Raw genomic sequence first — 17,471 nt, 5'->3', positions numbered from 1 at the left:
TTTTCCTTTACTTTCACATAGTATTGCCTGCGTGACTATTGGTGCTTGAGATGGTTTTGGAATGACTCGACGTTCGAATATAGGACGACATGGTGTGGTTGAGATGGTCGTAATTTGATTGGGAAACAACGAGTTGGTGAAAGACATAATAAGTCGAACTAATTACATGAGTAAGAAAAGTTGGGACAGAAAGTTCTAACAATATAGAATCCAACTAAACTGGTCTCATGGACACAAACGTAACTACTACACAATAATCTCTAATGTGTCAATCACAAGTACTATGAACATGGAAAATTCACATATAATAGATGAGACGACATAATTCTCAGTGATTGTCCCGAGTTCCAACCTTAAAAGGAGAAGGGGAAAAAGGATGTCCAATATTGTTTGTTTTTTGTTTCCGGTCTATATTCGATATTCATTTTAGTGTCTTGATTAATTCAAAATTCGCATCGGATAAGATTCATTAAAGAAGAAAGCGTTCTTTACCGACTTTTTTTTTTCTCATTTCGAGATTCGAACCCTATTATTTGTTGACAAGTGCTCATGGTGTTGCCATTCTTAGCATATATATTTTTCTCATTTACTTCACCTGCAAAGTTTATTGTGCCAATTGATTCGTAGCCTTTTATAAAGTTATCTTATATTTATTTCTATAAAATATTTTTATTTTCACATAAGAGGCCTAATAATAACACACATAAGATATTTGCAGAATCATTTTCTTCTATTCAAATTATAAAGGGTGCAACAACATATCCAGTGAAATCCCACAATGTGAGGTCTGGGGAGGGTAAAGTGTACGCAGACCTTACCCCTATCTCGAAAGATAGGGAGGCTTTTTCCGGATTCAAATTATAAAGGGTGTAGTTGACCAATTTTGACGTTTTAGTTTGGATTGTGAATCAAGGGTCTATCAGAAACAGTCTGTCTACCTCCACAAAGGTACGAATAACATCTGTGCACATCCTGTCTTCCTCAGACCGCACTTGTGGAATTACACCGATATGTTATTGTTGTTGTTGTTTGGATTGTGAACTGGGTCAATAAGTTTTATAACCCATTATAATTCTTTTTAATTTTTTATGCCAAATATATAGAGAGATATCTTTATTTTTCAGGCTTAATACATTGAGTGCCCCCGAGGTGGTCCCTAAATACCTCTTACACACTTTTTTACCACGGAAATCACATTATGCACCAATAAATTTCATGTGCGTGTTTATCACGCACCACTTTTGTGTTTAACTCCCTAAGAAAAAAGTGGTGAAATCAAAGTCGATTTGTTTTATAAAAAGAAGATGTCTCTGAATTTTTATGAAATGGTTTCACGAGATGGCTAATTGTCTTGATCATAGAATAGCATTGAGAAATAGAAATCTAGGAATCAAAGGAGGTATGTCACACACTGTTAATAACGTGACACATTTCATTATTATTATTTTCTTAAAAAAAAAAAACTTAAAATTACACGTGCACCCCTTAGCCATTCTCCCTCCATCTCTATTCCATTCTTCCTCCATCTCTATTTCTTCTCCAATGCAATTACCCCACTGTTCATCACCAGAAAAACACATACGTGTCAAATAGGTAGATTGAGCTGAATTTGGGGGTCAAAAGTTACTTAAGTCAAAATGAGTTAAAAAGTGGGTCATAACTCAACCCCTCCAATTTTTACTAAGTTTAATATGTTTAATTGCTTTTTTATAATTCTTTAGTACATAATAAAATTATTTTTTCTTTATTATACTATATATAACATATCAAATAAAACAATAACTTTTTAAAAATATTTTGACAATATTTCTCATGATTCAATTTGAGGTACATACTAACCCAATTTTTTATGAACTGAAATGAGTTGAGCTAATAAATAGGCAGATCAATAATTAATCCAAACTTAAATAAATTGGGCGGAATATATTTTTATGCACTAATTTTTCCACCTCCGCTCACGATGTAAAGGTAGATAAGATACAGTACATGTAATTTAGTACTTATTATTTCTGATACTTCTCCTATTTTGCAGTTCAAAGCACAAAAGGATTCACATAACAAATACTATTAAATTAATATTTTTATTAAGAGCCTGTTTGGAAAGTCACCCAGGTAATTGGAATTGGGTGTAATTACACAGTTTGACCTGTTTGTTTGATCAGGTAATTATACAGTTAGGTGGAATTAGGTAATTATACACTTTCCAATTCTCAAAGGAGGGGGGAGGGGGGGGGGGGGGGGGGGGGGGCTGAGAATTGGGTGTAATTACACCCTGTAATTACAGGGTTACTTTTTAGTCTTTTTCTTTTTAATTTTATTTTAATTTCTTTTTATTTCTATTATTTAATTTCTTTTTTTAATTTATTTTTATTTCTTTCTTTTCTAATTTATTTTTATTTCTATTATTTAATTTCTTTTTTTAATTTATTTTTATTTCTTTCTTTTCTAATTTATTTTTATTTCTATTATTTAATTTCTTTTTTATTTTTACTTTTTAATTATTTGTATTTTAAAAATATATTTTTCTTTTTATAGAATTTAGATTTCATTTCCTTTCTTCTCATTCCCAACCTTTACTTCTTGTGGTTCCATGTAATCGCTCATATTTTTTTAGTTTTTGTTTTATTCATTAACCGTGTTAATATTCTATTTTTTTAAACTACATCTCTTAATATTTGAAAGAATGAGTCATTAACAAATTTGGCATATAATAAGTCACGTTATTAAAGTAGAATTTCGTTGTGAATGATGTTATAGACTTACATTTTGCATTTCTTTTGAATTATAGGAGTATTTACTTATGTTACGTTGAAACTTACTTATGTAACGTTGCAATTTGACATAAGAGTATTATGTTAAAAAAAAAAACTTTTGGATTTTGAATTTAGGTTATATTTTCAATTTTAACAATATTTGCTTTAGTACTATTGGCTTGTTATTTTTACATTGTATGTTATTTAGTTTTCACTTACAGTTGATAGAATTATTGTTAAATATTTGAATAGTGTTATGACATTATATTTATAAATATTCTTTTTTTATCAAGCATCCAATCTCATGATGTTCTCACAAAAAAGGTATGCTTTTAAATTTTATAATCAATTAAAATTAAAATATTATTAATTTTGAAATTATATATCAATTATTTTTTACAATATTAGTTACAAATATACGATTATTAATTAACATATTTTCAATAAACAATGTATTATTAAATAACTAATTTAATAGCATTTATAAAGGCACATATTTTTTAAATATTAATTTTAAATTTTATATAATTAAATTTTATTTTTAAATTAAACTAACTGTGTAAGTACACTTGTGCAACCAAACAACACGCTTGTAATTACACTGTAATTACATTATGACAAACAAACAGATCGTAGTATTTACATTGTTGTGTAATTACTAGCCTGTGTAATTACTAGGGTAGTAATTACACCAATTCCGTGGCTTTCCAAACAGGCTCTAAGAGTTGCGTCAAGTTGAAGTGACACTGTAGATTCGAAACCAGACCTAATTAAAGTGGCAAATTGGTGTCTATTGGATCAGAAAAGTAATAAGAAATGAAAATAAAGGTTGAACGGTTTAATGCACATGGGAATCAACATCATTAACTTCAGTCATCCAGTTGACTGATTATTTATTTTCGAAGTAATTAACTGCACCAAATTATCGATTGCACACTGAAAATAGCACGAGACCCCTCAAATTCAACAACTACAAGCCTACGACGACCTTTCATTGGTTAAAAAACGACATTAAATTCATTTGTTAAAATTAAAGCGCCATCATTGGATCCTTACTTAAACATTATTGTTGTCATAGCCCCTGAAAACGCTATGCTAGTGTTTTCTTTCCTTCACATATTTGATGGTACTCGACTACTCGTTTAGTCCTTTTAAATTTGGTTTAAGGCTTTGATGTACATTCATTAAGAAAAATTTCTCAATGGTACTAATCATAACGATTATTTAACTAAGTAAACTACCAGCTTTTATCTTTTATTAACATTAACAACATCATCGAGCTGACTAACGTTCCTTTCCGCTGTGTATGTCTCACATGTATAGAATGCGGTCTTTTTCTATTGCAGCCTAGGATAGGTACAGTTGGATGATAAATAGTCCCCTCTCTATTGCGAGGTTTTTTTGGAAAATTGTATGTATTAAAGTAAGAGTAAATTTTTTATTAAAAAAATAAAATTAAACCATTTTTAATTAGTTTCGTAAAATAACACTTATTTTGAATTTAAATTATTTGACTAACAGACATTTAAAATGAACAGAAAATAGTATAAACTAGGGTTGCATATCGGTCAGTTCGGTTCGAGTTTGAAAGTTATCGATTCAACTTATCGATTATCGGTTTGTAGACACGTTAAACCGTTAAGATATTGGTTAATGGGTTATCGGTTAATCGATTGTTGTTTGTTATCGGTTTATCTGTTAAGATTTCACACAAAAAAAATTCCAGAACAAATAACCCATCTTCAAAACTGAAAGTAGCTTCAGCTCCTAAGACTATGTCGAACAAAATAATACAATTGAAATATGAAGGACGTAAACAAAATTGGACCAACTAAAGGTGTGATTTTATCAAACATGTCACTGCAAACACCAATGCATAAGGAAAATAAGAAACATTCTTCAGGATCGAATTGTAATTAAATAAATGATTATCGGGTTATCGGTTCACCCGTTAACAAAATCGGCCAAACCGTGACCCGACCCAATAAGCCAATAGCCACAAAGCACCACCTGATACCCAAACTAGTAATCCATTAATCCGAACCATTAACCCAATAATTAATTCGGATTATTGGTTTAACTATTAATATGCGCAGTCTAGTATAAACTAAGCAAAGCAATGAGAACTCTCATTGTAACACTACTATCCGAATGTTGATCTTCAAATACAGAAAGCTTGCTAACAGTGGATGCATGCATATTAATTGTATTTGGTACCAACGTTAGGCTTAATACATGGATAGCTTCTTAAATTTGTCATTAAATTACATTTAAATACTCAAAACGAGGATTTGTTTCCATTACTCAATACCTGAAAACATGATAAAGTAATCATATTGGACACGTTTGATCAAATTTTTGAAAACCTTTTGCACGTATTCTCAAGTATCTATTAGGAAGTTAAGTTAATCACACAAAAATATGTCATCGCGTTTAATTATATACATCGGCCTCAATTTGAACATGCTAGAGGTTTTACGACTTATTCACGCAAATGTGTATAATTAAAGATGGGACATATTTAAATTGTTTACCCCGAATTTCGGGTAACAATTATATTTGTAAGCGAGGTATAGGATACGTGGATGAACCTTAACTATTTGGTTGGTGTGAAGTGTCAATGGATTTGTTTGTAGTTATATCTATATGTATATATGTTTGCAGTATATGTATGTGTACTATGATTGATGATTTATGCCAAATATATTAAGCAATATTGAAAGGATGAGCAAGCTAAGGACGAACACCACAAAATCCCGGACCAATATCTTTAAGAGAGAGCTTTTATATATTTGATGATTACAATATTGAGACATGAAAGAGAAGCTAACCTAAAAAAATGGAGGAATATCCTCTATTTATATGTATGCTTCATGGGCCATAGATACAATACAAAAAACCTTTATGAATAAAAAATCCTAAAAAAGATAAGGTTGATCCGTACGGCCTAACACCCGTACGGTCGTCAGCACAAATGGCGGAACGGTTTCATGACGCGTGGCAACTTCACAACCGGTTATCTGAACCAACGGACACGCTGATTTAGGCTCGGTCTATCCGGGCCAACGGACACGCTTATCTTGTCTCGAATCAATTACATCCGATACGAAACTCCCGGTGTGGAGAAAAGATCGAACATGCTCGTGCTCGTTTGGACTTATCCTCGGCTTCAGTCTCACCGGTCACACATTGACCCGATTTTTACCGTATACATAAATGTTTAACTTATTTCTGTAATTAACACTTAAGAACACGCGCAATTTTTTTTTCAAAATCTGAACCAAAAGTATCTATATGAACACTTTATCATGTATTCAGTTTAGCCTTCAGATTGCTCAATTGAAACAATTTTTTTTTCAAGTGTCTAAATAAATTTTATTAACAAATTTAAGAGGCTAGCGATGTAGAACTTTATGTGAAAACTGAAAGTTTTTCATGTAAATATTTGTTCTACCGTTTTCCCCAATTTTGTTTGAGAGTGAAACATAACTTAGTCGTTAAAATTTTAAAATTGTATTTTACTGGAAAGATCTGCAAGGAAATTTGGCAAATCGCTTTTCCATAAGCACGCTGGACAAAGAAGGGTCCATCACGCCAACTGCACTCCTACGAGTCTCCGACCAGCCGACCTATTGTTCTGCAACAAAAAGCTCCGTCACGTGCAAAAATGGCTTAATTCTTCCAATTTGAGTAGCAAATTATGAACAGTTCCAATCATATGAGGTCCCATTAATGGCTGAATTCCGTTTATTCAGGAAATAATTACTCTTCCTATTTTCCTCCGGTCAAACTGAAATATCATACCATGACGTCGGAAAATCTCTAATCTGAAACTCAGACCCCGAGATATATATTATTCCACTGTCATTTTTATTTCTGTCTGTGTCAATATTGATGATCTCTAAAGCTTAAACTGGAAATATAAATCTAAAAAGCAATTTCTTACTGGCATTTCCCCTCTTCTTTCAGCAAACATAATTTTCAAAACGAATAAAATATCTTCTCTTGTGGCTTTAAAGACCGAAAAAGAAATAACTTTCTCGTGAATGGAAGTATCTCTGCATAGGAAGTTAAAGAAGAGAAAAAATTAGGAAAACCAAGCAGAAGAAAAGGAAGAGGAAAAGTTGCAAATTCCCAACAGATTCAGAGATCCGACGCCTAGGAACGAGAGCTTATAATATTGTATCACTAGGACATCAGTTTTTTATTTTCGTCTCATTCACACGCAATTCCCTCCGGGTTCTTCTTTTCATTTCCCCGCCATTTATGACTTTCTGCAATGATTTTAGCATTCCTTGTTAGACTTAATTATTCTCTCTAGCTCAAATTATCTTCTTTTTATTTTTTATACACCTTGGGTATTAATGATTAAATTATAATCTTTCTCTATTAAATATTTACTATGTCATCTCAATTAATGATAAAATTTTAGATAAAATGGGAAAGATTAATAAGTTGAGCTTTGAACTTCTATGACAAATAACTTAGACAACTATTTTTAATAACTACGATAAATAATTTGAGATGGAGAGAATATTTAATTAAGGAGAGTTTAGTTAAAATACTTTTTATTTTTTTAGAAATTTCAAAATACTTATTTCTTTAGAAATTACTCACTCCGTCCCGTAATAAGTGGTTTTTAGACTTTTTATTTTATTTCAAAATAAGTGGTGCTTTAGAATTTCAAGAAAAAATTGATCTTATTCTTCCATAATTATCCTTATTTACATAATCAAGAATCATTAAAAAAAATTAGCTATGCATTTAATTAGAATAAATTAATAAAAATACTCCTAAGTTTTTAGAAACTGACACTTTCTAAGGGGGATTCATAAACATAAACTAAAAAGATTACTACTACTAATTATGAAACGGATGGAATAGTATTTTCTTCGAGCATGTGGTGGAGAATAAGTGAACACTCATCTGAAACCAAGGAGAGCATAATTTCCATTAATTCAACGCGGAAGGCAGAGCAAACAAACTAGTCTAATCTTTTGGACTTTTGGAGGGATGTGAATGTAGGATTTAAACATTGTGTGAAATGTTCCGTGAAAATAGACATCTAATAAAATGTTAAATCAAATAATTTAAACTTACTGTTTAAAAATCAAAGTGACATTGTCTATGCAAATATATGTTGAAACAATGTCCATCCACCTTCGTTTCGAGGACTTAAGATAAGTAAACGATACAATTGTGTTTTTTTCCTAGTCAACACCTATATGGTTCTGCTACATAGCTAATTTCACACAGCCAACTGACCATTTGAGATGCGTATAAATTTTTGTTAACCGTGATTTAATGTAAAACCATACACGAATAACATATGTAAATACATTTCGTGCATATGTTGGTCTGGATAATCTTTTGTCGTTTTTCGCCTATGCCCATATTTTTATTTTAGAAGTAATTCAAAAGTCACTACCACTAACCTAACTAGTTTACATCGATATTTGCAAACATCAAGATTCATGCCTAGAATAAATCTGTCACAATGTAGAAGTAATTCAAAAGTCACTACCACTAAAACCACTAACTAATTTACATGGATATATCATATACTATATGTTAGCGAACATCAAAATTCATGCCTAGATTATATATGTCACAATGTAGGACAATCTTTTCGATAAAAATATATATATTCATATCAAATTATACCAACGTACTCATGATTAAAAAATTTAATAATATAAAAATATATATCAATATTTATGATTTAAGGAGTGGAAAAAATCGAATGATAAATATCAAGTACAGTATAAATCTTTTTACAATATTTTCATGTAGTAATTTCCTTAAAACACATACAGTATTTATTACACATCCGTTAAATTTCCCCAAGTCACCAAAATTCGATGGGATGAGGTGGCAACTGGCTACTGGCAAAGGCCAATGCCCCGTAACGAAGAAAAGGACCGTGTCGGGTGCCCTTTAACCTTTTTGTCGTCAACCTCAACTAACGCCGTTCCTTTTCACCCAAACGGACGTTCGTCACTATAACGGCGTCGTAATTTCACTCACACCGTACGGTAAAAATTCCACGCACCACTCTGTTGTCACAGTGACTGAAATATAGTACTGTGTGTGAACCTGCGCTTTGCTCTTATCTTCTTTCTCCTTTTTCACATTTTCTCCTCCACTGCCATATCTGATAACCTCTGTTTCTCCCATTTTCGCCATTTATTTTACTGTTTATTACTACAAAATCATTTGCATCTACATGAAGGTAGTAATTTGCATCTAGGATCTTACTACTATTTACAATGGGGAGTGTATCGTCCGAAGAAGGTTCTAGTGAGAGATGTGGAAGTTACAGTTTAAGTGCTGATGTGAGTGAGTCTGAAAGTTCTTCAAGTAGTTTCTCTTGTCGGCGTTATGATGCTGAAGGAGGCGCGTCGAGCTCAATCGCGTCATCTCCACTCGCTTGTCGGAGATTCCCCGGTAAATCAGAGTTTCCGACACCAATGATACCACCATTCATGTTCCCGGTCATTGGCGGCAAAGATGTAGTGCTCTGTAATGACAAATCCGACAAACGCCAAGCAGATTTATCTGGTTTGTGCACTGTAAAGAATCGCCATTATTATCTTATTTACTTTGATTCTGATAAACTAACTACTTTTTTGCTACAAGCACAAATAAAATGGAGCGATTGAACTTAGTGCTAGCTATATTAGTCAACATTTATCTTTTTGGTTGCAATAACAAGATCTATTTATGGAAGTTGATGTTTAATACTTGTATTGGACTTCATTATTAACTAGATTTGTTACTGTGCATCTGTTGATATGTGGACATTTGCTGCTCTTGTTTCCGTAGAGTAGGTTATCTGGTTTATGCATTTTCTTATCTATGCGATTTCACGCTAATCTGGTGGTGATTTATGGAGGTTGATGTTTAATACTTTTACTGGACCTTCATTGACTAGATTTGTTACTGTGGATATGATGAAATGTGTGGACATTTTGCTGTTTTTCTTAATACCTTTACTGTTATTTCTGTAGAATGTAGGTTATCGTTTTTTGACTTTTACGTTGTGTTTCATTTAGAAATTGATTTGATGAAGGAGAGATTCGCCAAGTTGCTTCTTGGTGAGGACATGTCTGGAGGTGGTAAAGGGGTTTCTACGGCACTCGCAATCTCAAACGCTATTACAAATCTATCTGGTTAGTTTAAAAAGAAAAAAGAAAATAAGATAAAAAAAATTACATCTGATTTTGTATTGAAATTGTTGTTCTGTGTTATAATTGTAGCTACTATATTTGGGGAACTCTGGAGGTTGGAGCCACTGGCTGCTCAAAAGAAAGCAATGTGGTGTAGGGAGATGGAGTGGTTGTTATGTGTTAGTGACTCTATTGTGGAGCTTGTGCCTTCCATTCAACAATTTCCTGGAGGAGGAACATATGAAGTAATGGCAACGCGACCACGTTCTGATTTATATTTGAACTTGCCTGCTCTGAAGAAACTTGATGCCATGTTGATTAGCATACTCGATGGGTTTCGTGACACGGAGTTTTGGTATGTGGATCGAGGGATAGTTTTAGCTGATGGAGATGACTGCGACTCTTATCCTTCCGGAATAGGGTATGGTAGGCCTTCAGTTCGGCAGGAAGAGAAGTGGTGGCTGCCTTGCCCAAAAGTTCCCCCAAAAGGGTTGTCAGAAGAAGGTAGGAAGAGATTGCAACAGTGTAGGGATTGCACAAACCAGATATTGAAGGCAGCCTTGGCAATCAACAGTAATGTTCTTGCTGAGATGGAGACTCCAAGTCCTTATATCGAAACTTTGCCCAAGGTTTGCATCCAGTTGAATTGCTTACTTAAAGTTGCATTTTCTAGCTTGTGCAGCCTATGTCAGTTACTTTAATTCTTCCTGTGTTTCCTTTGCCGCCTTCCTTGCACCGGTGATTATTGTGCTGTATCTGTTATTTAGATCACTTACACACAAAAAATGAGATGAAGTAGGTTGCCGGTGTCCAATGTTAGTGGTAGCTCAACGTTTATGCTTTAGAAAACCCAGTAAAAGGATACAAAATAAAGTTTCCTCCTCATCCAAAAAAAGGAAACAAAATAAAGTTTCCTATTTGATCGGCAACTCTAAAATTAATTCTCAGGAAATTTGTTCGTTTCCCCCCTGCATTTGCAGTTGTTATCCTCGTATGGGTATTTCTATTATCCTCCTAAGGTCATCTAGAGCGCTTATTTGATGAAAACAAATGATTGTTTACTTGTCAGTTGCAACTGTTCATTTCTTTAATTGTATCTTAAATTCTTATTGCAGAGTGGAAAAGTGTGTCTAGGTGATATCATCTATCGCTACATCACTGCTGACAATTTCTCTCCTGAGTGTCTTCTTGATTGCCTGGACTTGTCGTCAGAGCACCATACACTGGAAGTTGCAAATAGAATTGAGGCTGCTGTGCACGTTTGGAGACTCAAGGACCAGAAGAAACATCCACATAAAAGAAAATCTAAACGCAAGTCATGGGGAGGGAAGGTCAAGGGCCTTGTTGCAGATGGTGATAAGAATCAATATCTGGCAGAACGAGCAGAAACACTCTTGCATAGTCTCAGGCTTCGCTTCCCTGGTCTTCCTCAAACTGCACTTGACATGAACAAAATCCAGTATAACAAGGTAGGTGATACGAACTCATATGAAGAGTAAATGACAAAGTAGAGCAGATAAGAGACAAAGTGCAACATTTATTTTGATAAGAGAAGAAATATTATGAGATATTTCTTGCTTTATAATGATAAATTCTATGCGACGGGACACGTAAGCAGTGGAAGTTCTTGTTATACATTATCTCAATGTGTGAAGAATGCCTTTAGTTCTGATCTTATGGAACTTTATTCTTGGTTCTATTTCTATATCGGTGATTGATATCGTGAAATGTTTCTGATGGTATTAGAAGCAGTGGATAAAGTAGTGTGAAAAGAGTGGAAATGAATCTTCACTATAATAAATGCAGTAACAATTGGATACACAGGGGACATAACTGTCTTCATCTATTGTGCTCTCTGAAAACTTAATATGTTCTACTGCAGGATGTTGGGCAGTCAATTCTCGAGAGCTACTCAAGGGTCATGGAGAGCTTGGCATTTAACATTATGGCAAGGATTGATGATGCGTTATTCGTAGATGATGCAACAAAACGATGTGCTGCAGCAGAGTCCATATCCCTCTTCAATAGGGGAGGTTTGGGTGGTCTTCCAGTTCAAAAGCGAATGTCACCAAGCCCCTTCTCTATACAGCATTCCCCTTTTGCCTCTCCATTTGCTACACCAACCTTTTGCTTATCTCCCCTGATTGGTAGCCCAGGGAAGGCAGTTTCTCCTTCTAAGGCTTGTTCCAAGGTACCGTCATCGACTAAACTGGAGAAAGTGACACCAACTGATTTGGATAAATTGTGGTCATATGCAGGGAATCTTAGTGCAAGAAGACCTTCTAAGGATGCTCCTGAACGGGACTGAGAATAAACAGATGACTAGTCAAGGATGCTTTGATCTCAATTATGTTCTTTATCATGTATATTTCTTTTAGGATAGTGCGGTTCAAAATTGTCAACTTGATCTTCATTGGTTACATTGAGAAGGATAGCATTAATGTAGCACAGTTTTCGCCTGGCAAGTGCAAAATAGCAGCTTTCTTGTGGTATAGAAAAGAAGAAATTGCTGCTTGAATAGCTACCGTTAGATGTAGCAAAGTGATTGCTCCATGGCATAACCTTCTATATTTCAGTCTACAATATTTTCTTTCTAACATACTAGCATAGATGTTTTAGTACTTACCAAATATCTCAATTATTATCATCCTCAGTTCATCATCTCTAATGGGCTGTTTGGGTGGGGTGTCCTTCCAACATTTTCAATAATGATTGTCCTTCTATCATCTCCTCTCTGTTTAGTGTCCCACACTAAGCCCTTATAGATTCAGAAAACATGTTTGAGTATATTAGCCTGGAATTTCCCAGCAATTATTGTATTAAAATAAGTATACTGATCATATTTATCGCACTAAGACATCTGTCAAGTACTTAAAAAAAAACATCAGCTAGTTTACGCTCACCGTGGGAAAGTTAGGAGCAGTGAAGATGAAGAGTGATGAGAGCTCTGTCTTGAAGAGGAGAGCTATCGTGTCATTCGGGCAGTAAAGTTGTTAAATTCCCAGTATGAAAGTAATACTTGCAGAGATCATATTTCTCAGGTTCCTTATATTTTTTCTGAAGAAAGAACAAAATAGGCTTGTGAGCACATATGACTGTATCCGTAATATTTTCCTGTTGCAAGAATGAAGTCATGAGCCTGAGGATTCGTTTGCTTTTAGACCATTTTGGTTTTTGTAATCTTCTAGAACCAACACATGTAGCTCACCATTCCAATCTAAGAGATTGGTACTGCTCAACTTGGGGAAGAAACCTTTAGGGAAAGTAGTATGACCAATATAGCTCTCATTCTCCATATCCAAAATATCAACATCATCATCCTTTTCAACGAACCAAATGCAATAAGCAACTCCCTTCCTAAAGAAAACCTGAGTTCTCTTCCTATTCCTATTCCGATCATTGTTCTGCAAGTCATCATCAGTAGGCACCTCAACAGCTCGCCAGCAATAAGTATTCCCGACAAACCTAACATGAAGAATTTCATAACCAAGCTGTGATTGATGATTTTCATGAATGGAGAGCAACTTCACGGCTTGGATAGAGGGAACAAAGTCCAAGGATGCACAAACTAGGGTCTGTGGGTTGGGGATTTCAATATACTGGTCCAATAAAGGGTGGCTTATGCGGGCGGTATCTCACAGGTGAAGATGAATATTGCATCACAAATAAGCCCTGACTACTCTGGCTTATATTCTGTCTTATGGGGGTCCGAAACCATGTATGAAACAGCGCACGTTAATGTAATTGAAATCCGAAAATAAGAAGAAAGGACTTGACTTGATCGCGCTACTCAATATACTAGTATAGTATAGAATGGTGTGTTCCAGTGATAGATTGGTTAGAAATATGGTATCGAGATTGCCTTTTCTCTATCTAGTAAGAGGGATTGGTTAAAATAGATGGATTCCTTTCTTCAATGCATTCCATTTAAACAAATCATCCAATCCCGATTGCCAAATGCGAAGGTACGTGAAATCATGGTGTAGAAATAGGGCATTTCAAAGCTTCCAATTAACTAATTTGAATCTCCACATACTTAAGGGCAACGTAGCTTAAGATGTCAAAGATGATTTTATCTGGAAGGCACGAGTTGGTCATGGCTAATTTTGCTTCAAGGGGATCAGAGATGAGATTACAAGCAGGTTTTCAAAGTATAGGTTATACAATATATTTATAATAGTTTTCGCCATCCAAATTCCAAAACCAATATAAACAACGAGTACTCTAAATCCAAACAACAATAGGTAATACGGTTTGCAAATCCAATATCAATAAGGTTTCAGACGGATATCAAATTATTACTTACTACTTTTTAAGTGCTAGAAACCATGTCCATTTTTGGGTAAATAGAAGCCGATCCCGACTAGATTGAAATTAACACAGTTGTTCTTGAAGTAGACGCCAAAAGTACTTTAACAGCGTTATGCAGTGCTCATAAAATATTAGAACCTACAAAGAACTTAAATTAGGAAATGAAATCACTTGTTTGTAAATATTCTTAAACTGCCAAGTCTTAGAACTCAATGCACTTGCATTTCATGAATCTTAAAATTTACTCATATGTGACAATCAAATGATCAGAGGGAACTAACATAAATATCCTAATTTAGCAGAATTGCACAATCCTCCATCCAATAACTGGTAAGCATTTGCACTGTACTTAACATAAGAAAGGTGGAATTGAAGCAAACCCCATTGAGTTAAAAACACATGAAGATCCTTGATTCTTTACCATAATACCAACATGTCAACTTATTAATTTATTAGTGCAAGTCAGTGCCTCACAAGCACGTCGTTATGGGGGTTAAACCTTGAAATAAATGTGAAATTCCGAAGAAAACCATATGTACAATTTCAAGTAGTCCAGCATATCATCAGCTTTGACTAGCTCCTTGTTTCTTTTTATCTCCGTTAAGCTCCAGGAGAGTTAGATTTTCAGCTCATTCAGCTCAGCCTGCATGAAATCGCAAATATAATAAAAAGAGATACGTTTTAAGTCGTTAAAGGGTGTGGGGGGGGGGGGGGGGGGGGAACCAACAGAAGGACAGAAAGAAAAGGCAGGATAGTTGCGGTGGCGGCAAATGGAACCCCCAAGCTTCCCCCTTTTTTTTTTGGTGGAGTTGCCAAAGCATTAGGCGTTTGGGCAATATATTTGATTGAAGTTAAAAAGAGTATTTGAAGTTGAAGTTGAAAAAGCGTACTTGGAGTTGTGCTCGACATGAACTTCACTTGGAGAAATGTTGAACTTATTTGAGTAACACCATTAATTAACAAAAAATTCACTTCAAACAAGTAATCCAGCTTTACATTCTCTATCCCAAGTTGAAGTTAAAACAATGAACCAAGTTGTAAGACAATAATTGATAGGAAAATAACATTTGAAGTTGAAAATAGTTTTCAAGGCGGACCAGCTCTTGGCTGGTAATATGTGCTCCTAGCACAAAATATTTTTCACCAAGGAGCTGGGGCATCAGCAGGTGATTTTCAGTGATTCAATGTTTAACGAAATACTATTTTCTTTCAAAGGAAGGCTGATAGCTCGTTATCCATCTTTAACTATTTCAAAAGTTTAATTGCCAGAGTATCATCCAAACACAAAAGGTCCAACACTAGTCTAAATCTAGATAACATGGTGATGAACAGATACACAGAACCAAATCACAAACGAGAGCAAAGAAGAGCCTCTATCTATATCCCATATGAACCAGCAGGCAAGCCATGGAATAACATAAAAGTATCACATTGCCTAATCAAATGCACAATCTTATAGCATAAGCAGTGTAAAGGCAATCAGACCTAAAACAACAACATAAAACACCACTTACATCAATGGGTTGAGGCGAACAAATCCAAGGAGGAGGAGGCCAAAACAACTCAGCATAGCCTTGGAAACTACTTACTGGACCAATGCTTCCATTTTCCAAACTAAACACACCTATCCCGTGATTCTTCCACAATCCTCCACTATCTTCCGTGCTACAAAAATTCTGATCCGCGAAGAGTATACAGTTCCCTTTACACCTAGAATCAAGCTCGGAAACCAACACGGAAAACGTACAATTATCCCCTACAAACAACATCCTATCTTCCAACTTAGTTACCTCAACCCACCTCTGCATATCTCCATCCAATTTATAAACTTTAAACTTAACCGTCCTTTCACTCATGTAACTATCAAATTCCTCATAAAACTCAACATTCTCATTGTATCCAAGATCATCTTCAGGTCCAATACTCAAATACTTATCAACCATCAACAAATCCCCACAAGATTCCATAAGAAACTTTTTATCACCCCCAAACACAGAATTAGCAACAACTTCTAATTCTGGAGTTTCCCCACAGCTCAATTTAACAAGAACTCCCTTGCCAGTATTATCAACAGCATAAAAGTTTCCATCTTTCATAATAACATCATCATAAGGCAAAGATAACTCATCAACAATTTCCCACTTTATATCACCAGATCTATACATTACCAATTTCCCAGAAACATGAATTGTCAACAACACAAACCCATCTTTTTCCAAACGAACAGCAACTTTTTCCATGTAAAGATTCCCAGCATCAGCAATCGAATTAGCCATAGGTCTATACTTAATGAACTGAAGAGTATATTCTTGACACAATTCAAGAATTGGGTATTTCGAGGAATCAAGAATCTTGGGAAAATTCGAAGGAAGGGGTTTAAATTGAGATCTAGAAAGAGGATTAAGTAAATTTTCACGATCAAGTTTGATAATCCAACCATGGTTGTTATTATTAGATGATGTTGTTAGATTAGGTGAATGGAGAAGGTAAAGGGGTGATTTAGAGAGTTTAAAACCCCAACTATTTTCAGTAATACTAATACCGTCATTAGGGAGAATGGGAAAACGGGAAGGGGAAGAAAGGTAGGGTTTAGGAGGAACGGAAGAACGCCATGAAGAGCAAACGGAACGGAAACGGAGGAAATCGATTTCGGTTAAGAGGTGTTTGGATATGAGGTCAATGAGTTCTCTTGGTAGTTGAGACCATTCAGCCATTATAGTACATTTGATTTTTTGATTCTTTGAATGGTGAAACGGAGATTTGTAACTTGATACTTATATTATTTTGAGTTCAAAATGCAAATTGCAGAAGATGCCTTCCTGGAAATAGCTTCTGCCAACTGACACATGGATGAGATGTACAAGGTTGTTTTGGGCCTTGTGAAACCCTTTTGGGCCATCCACAGGCCGGGTATGGGTAAGGGTTGAGGTGTTTTTTTTCTTATTTTCTTCCTAAAATTCTAAGTTCTCTATCCAAAAAGATTATTCTTCCTTCCTTTTTAGTCTGTCTCAAAAAAATTATCCCCTTTCTATAAATAAAAATAATTTAACTTTATGAAATAATTTACAGCCACACAAATATCTAAGGCTTGTTTTGGACCACACATTTCAAAAGTCTTCCTTTATTTCTTAAACTTTGTGTCAAGTCAAAAAAGGACAATCTTTTTAGGACGGAGGGAGCCTCTGTCCCAAAAAGATTGTCCTCCTTTCCTTTTTAGTCTATCCCAAAAAGATTGTTC

The 17,471-nt window shown here is 34.7% G+C and overlaps 2 protein-coding genes across 2 annotated transcripts; one reads left to right on the top strand and one right to left on the bottom strand.

The window, feature by feature from the left end:
* The first annotated feature begins 8,831 nt into the window (after nucleotides 1-8,831).
* LOC132599366 (rop guanine nucleotide exchange factor 1) lies at nucleotides 8,832-12,446 on the top strand. Its single transcript, XM_060312703.1, has 5 exons — nucleotides 8,832-9,314; nucleotides 9,809-9,925; nucleotides 10,013-10,551; nucleotides 11,038-11,391; nucleotides 11,805-12,446. The coding sequence occupies exons 1-5, from the start codon at nucleotides 9,023-9,025 to the stop codon at nucleotides 12,228-12,230; spliced, it is 1,728 nt and encodes a 575-aa protein (XP_060168686.1). The 5' UTR covers nucleotides 8,832-9,022; the 3' UTR covers nucleotides 12,231-12,446.
* Nucleotides 12,447-14,433: 1,987 nt separating this feature from the next.
* On the bottom strand, nucleotides 14,434-17,041 carry LOC132599367 (F-box protein SKIP23). The gene is made up of 2 exons (XM_060312704.1): nucleotides 15,748-17,041; nucleotides 14,434-14,876 (listed from the first exon to the last, which is right to left on the bottom strand). Exons 1-2 carry the CDS (start codon nucleotides 16,945-16,947, stop codon nucleotides 14,850-14,852), a joined length of 1,227 nt encoding a protein of 408 aa, XP_060168687.1. The 5' UTR covers nucleotides 16,948-17,041; the 3' UTR covers nucleotides 14,434-14,849.
* Between the last annotated feature and the right edge of the window lie 430 nt (nucleotides 17,042-17,471).

Source organism: Lycium barbarum, chromosome 6 (assembly GCF_019175385.1).
Source record: "Lycium barbarum isolate Lr01 chromosome 6, ASM1917538v2, whole genome shotgun sequence".
Lineage (NCBI taxonomy): Eukaryota > Viridiplantae > Streptophyta > Magnoliopsida > Solanales > Solanaceae > Lycium > Lycium barbarum.
The sequence above is the reverse complement of the archived record's forward strand: the minus strand, read 5'-3'. Positions and strand labels throughout refer to the sequence as shown.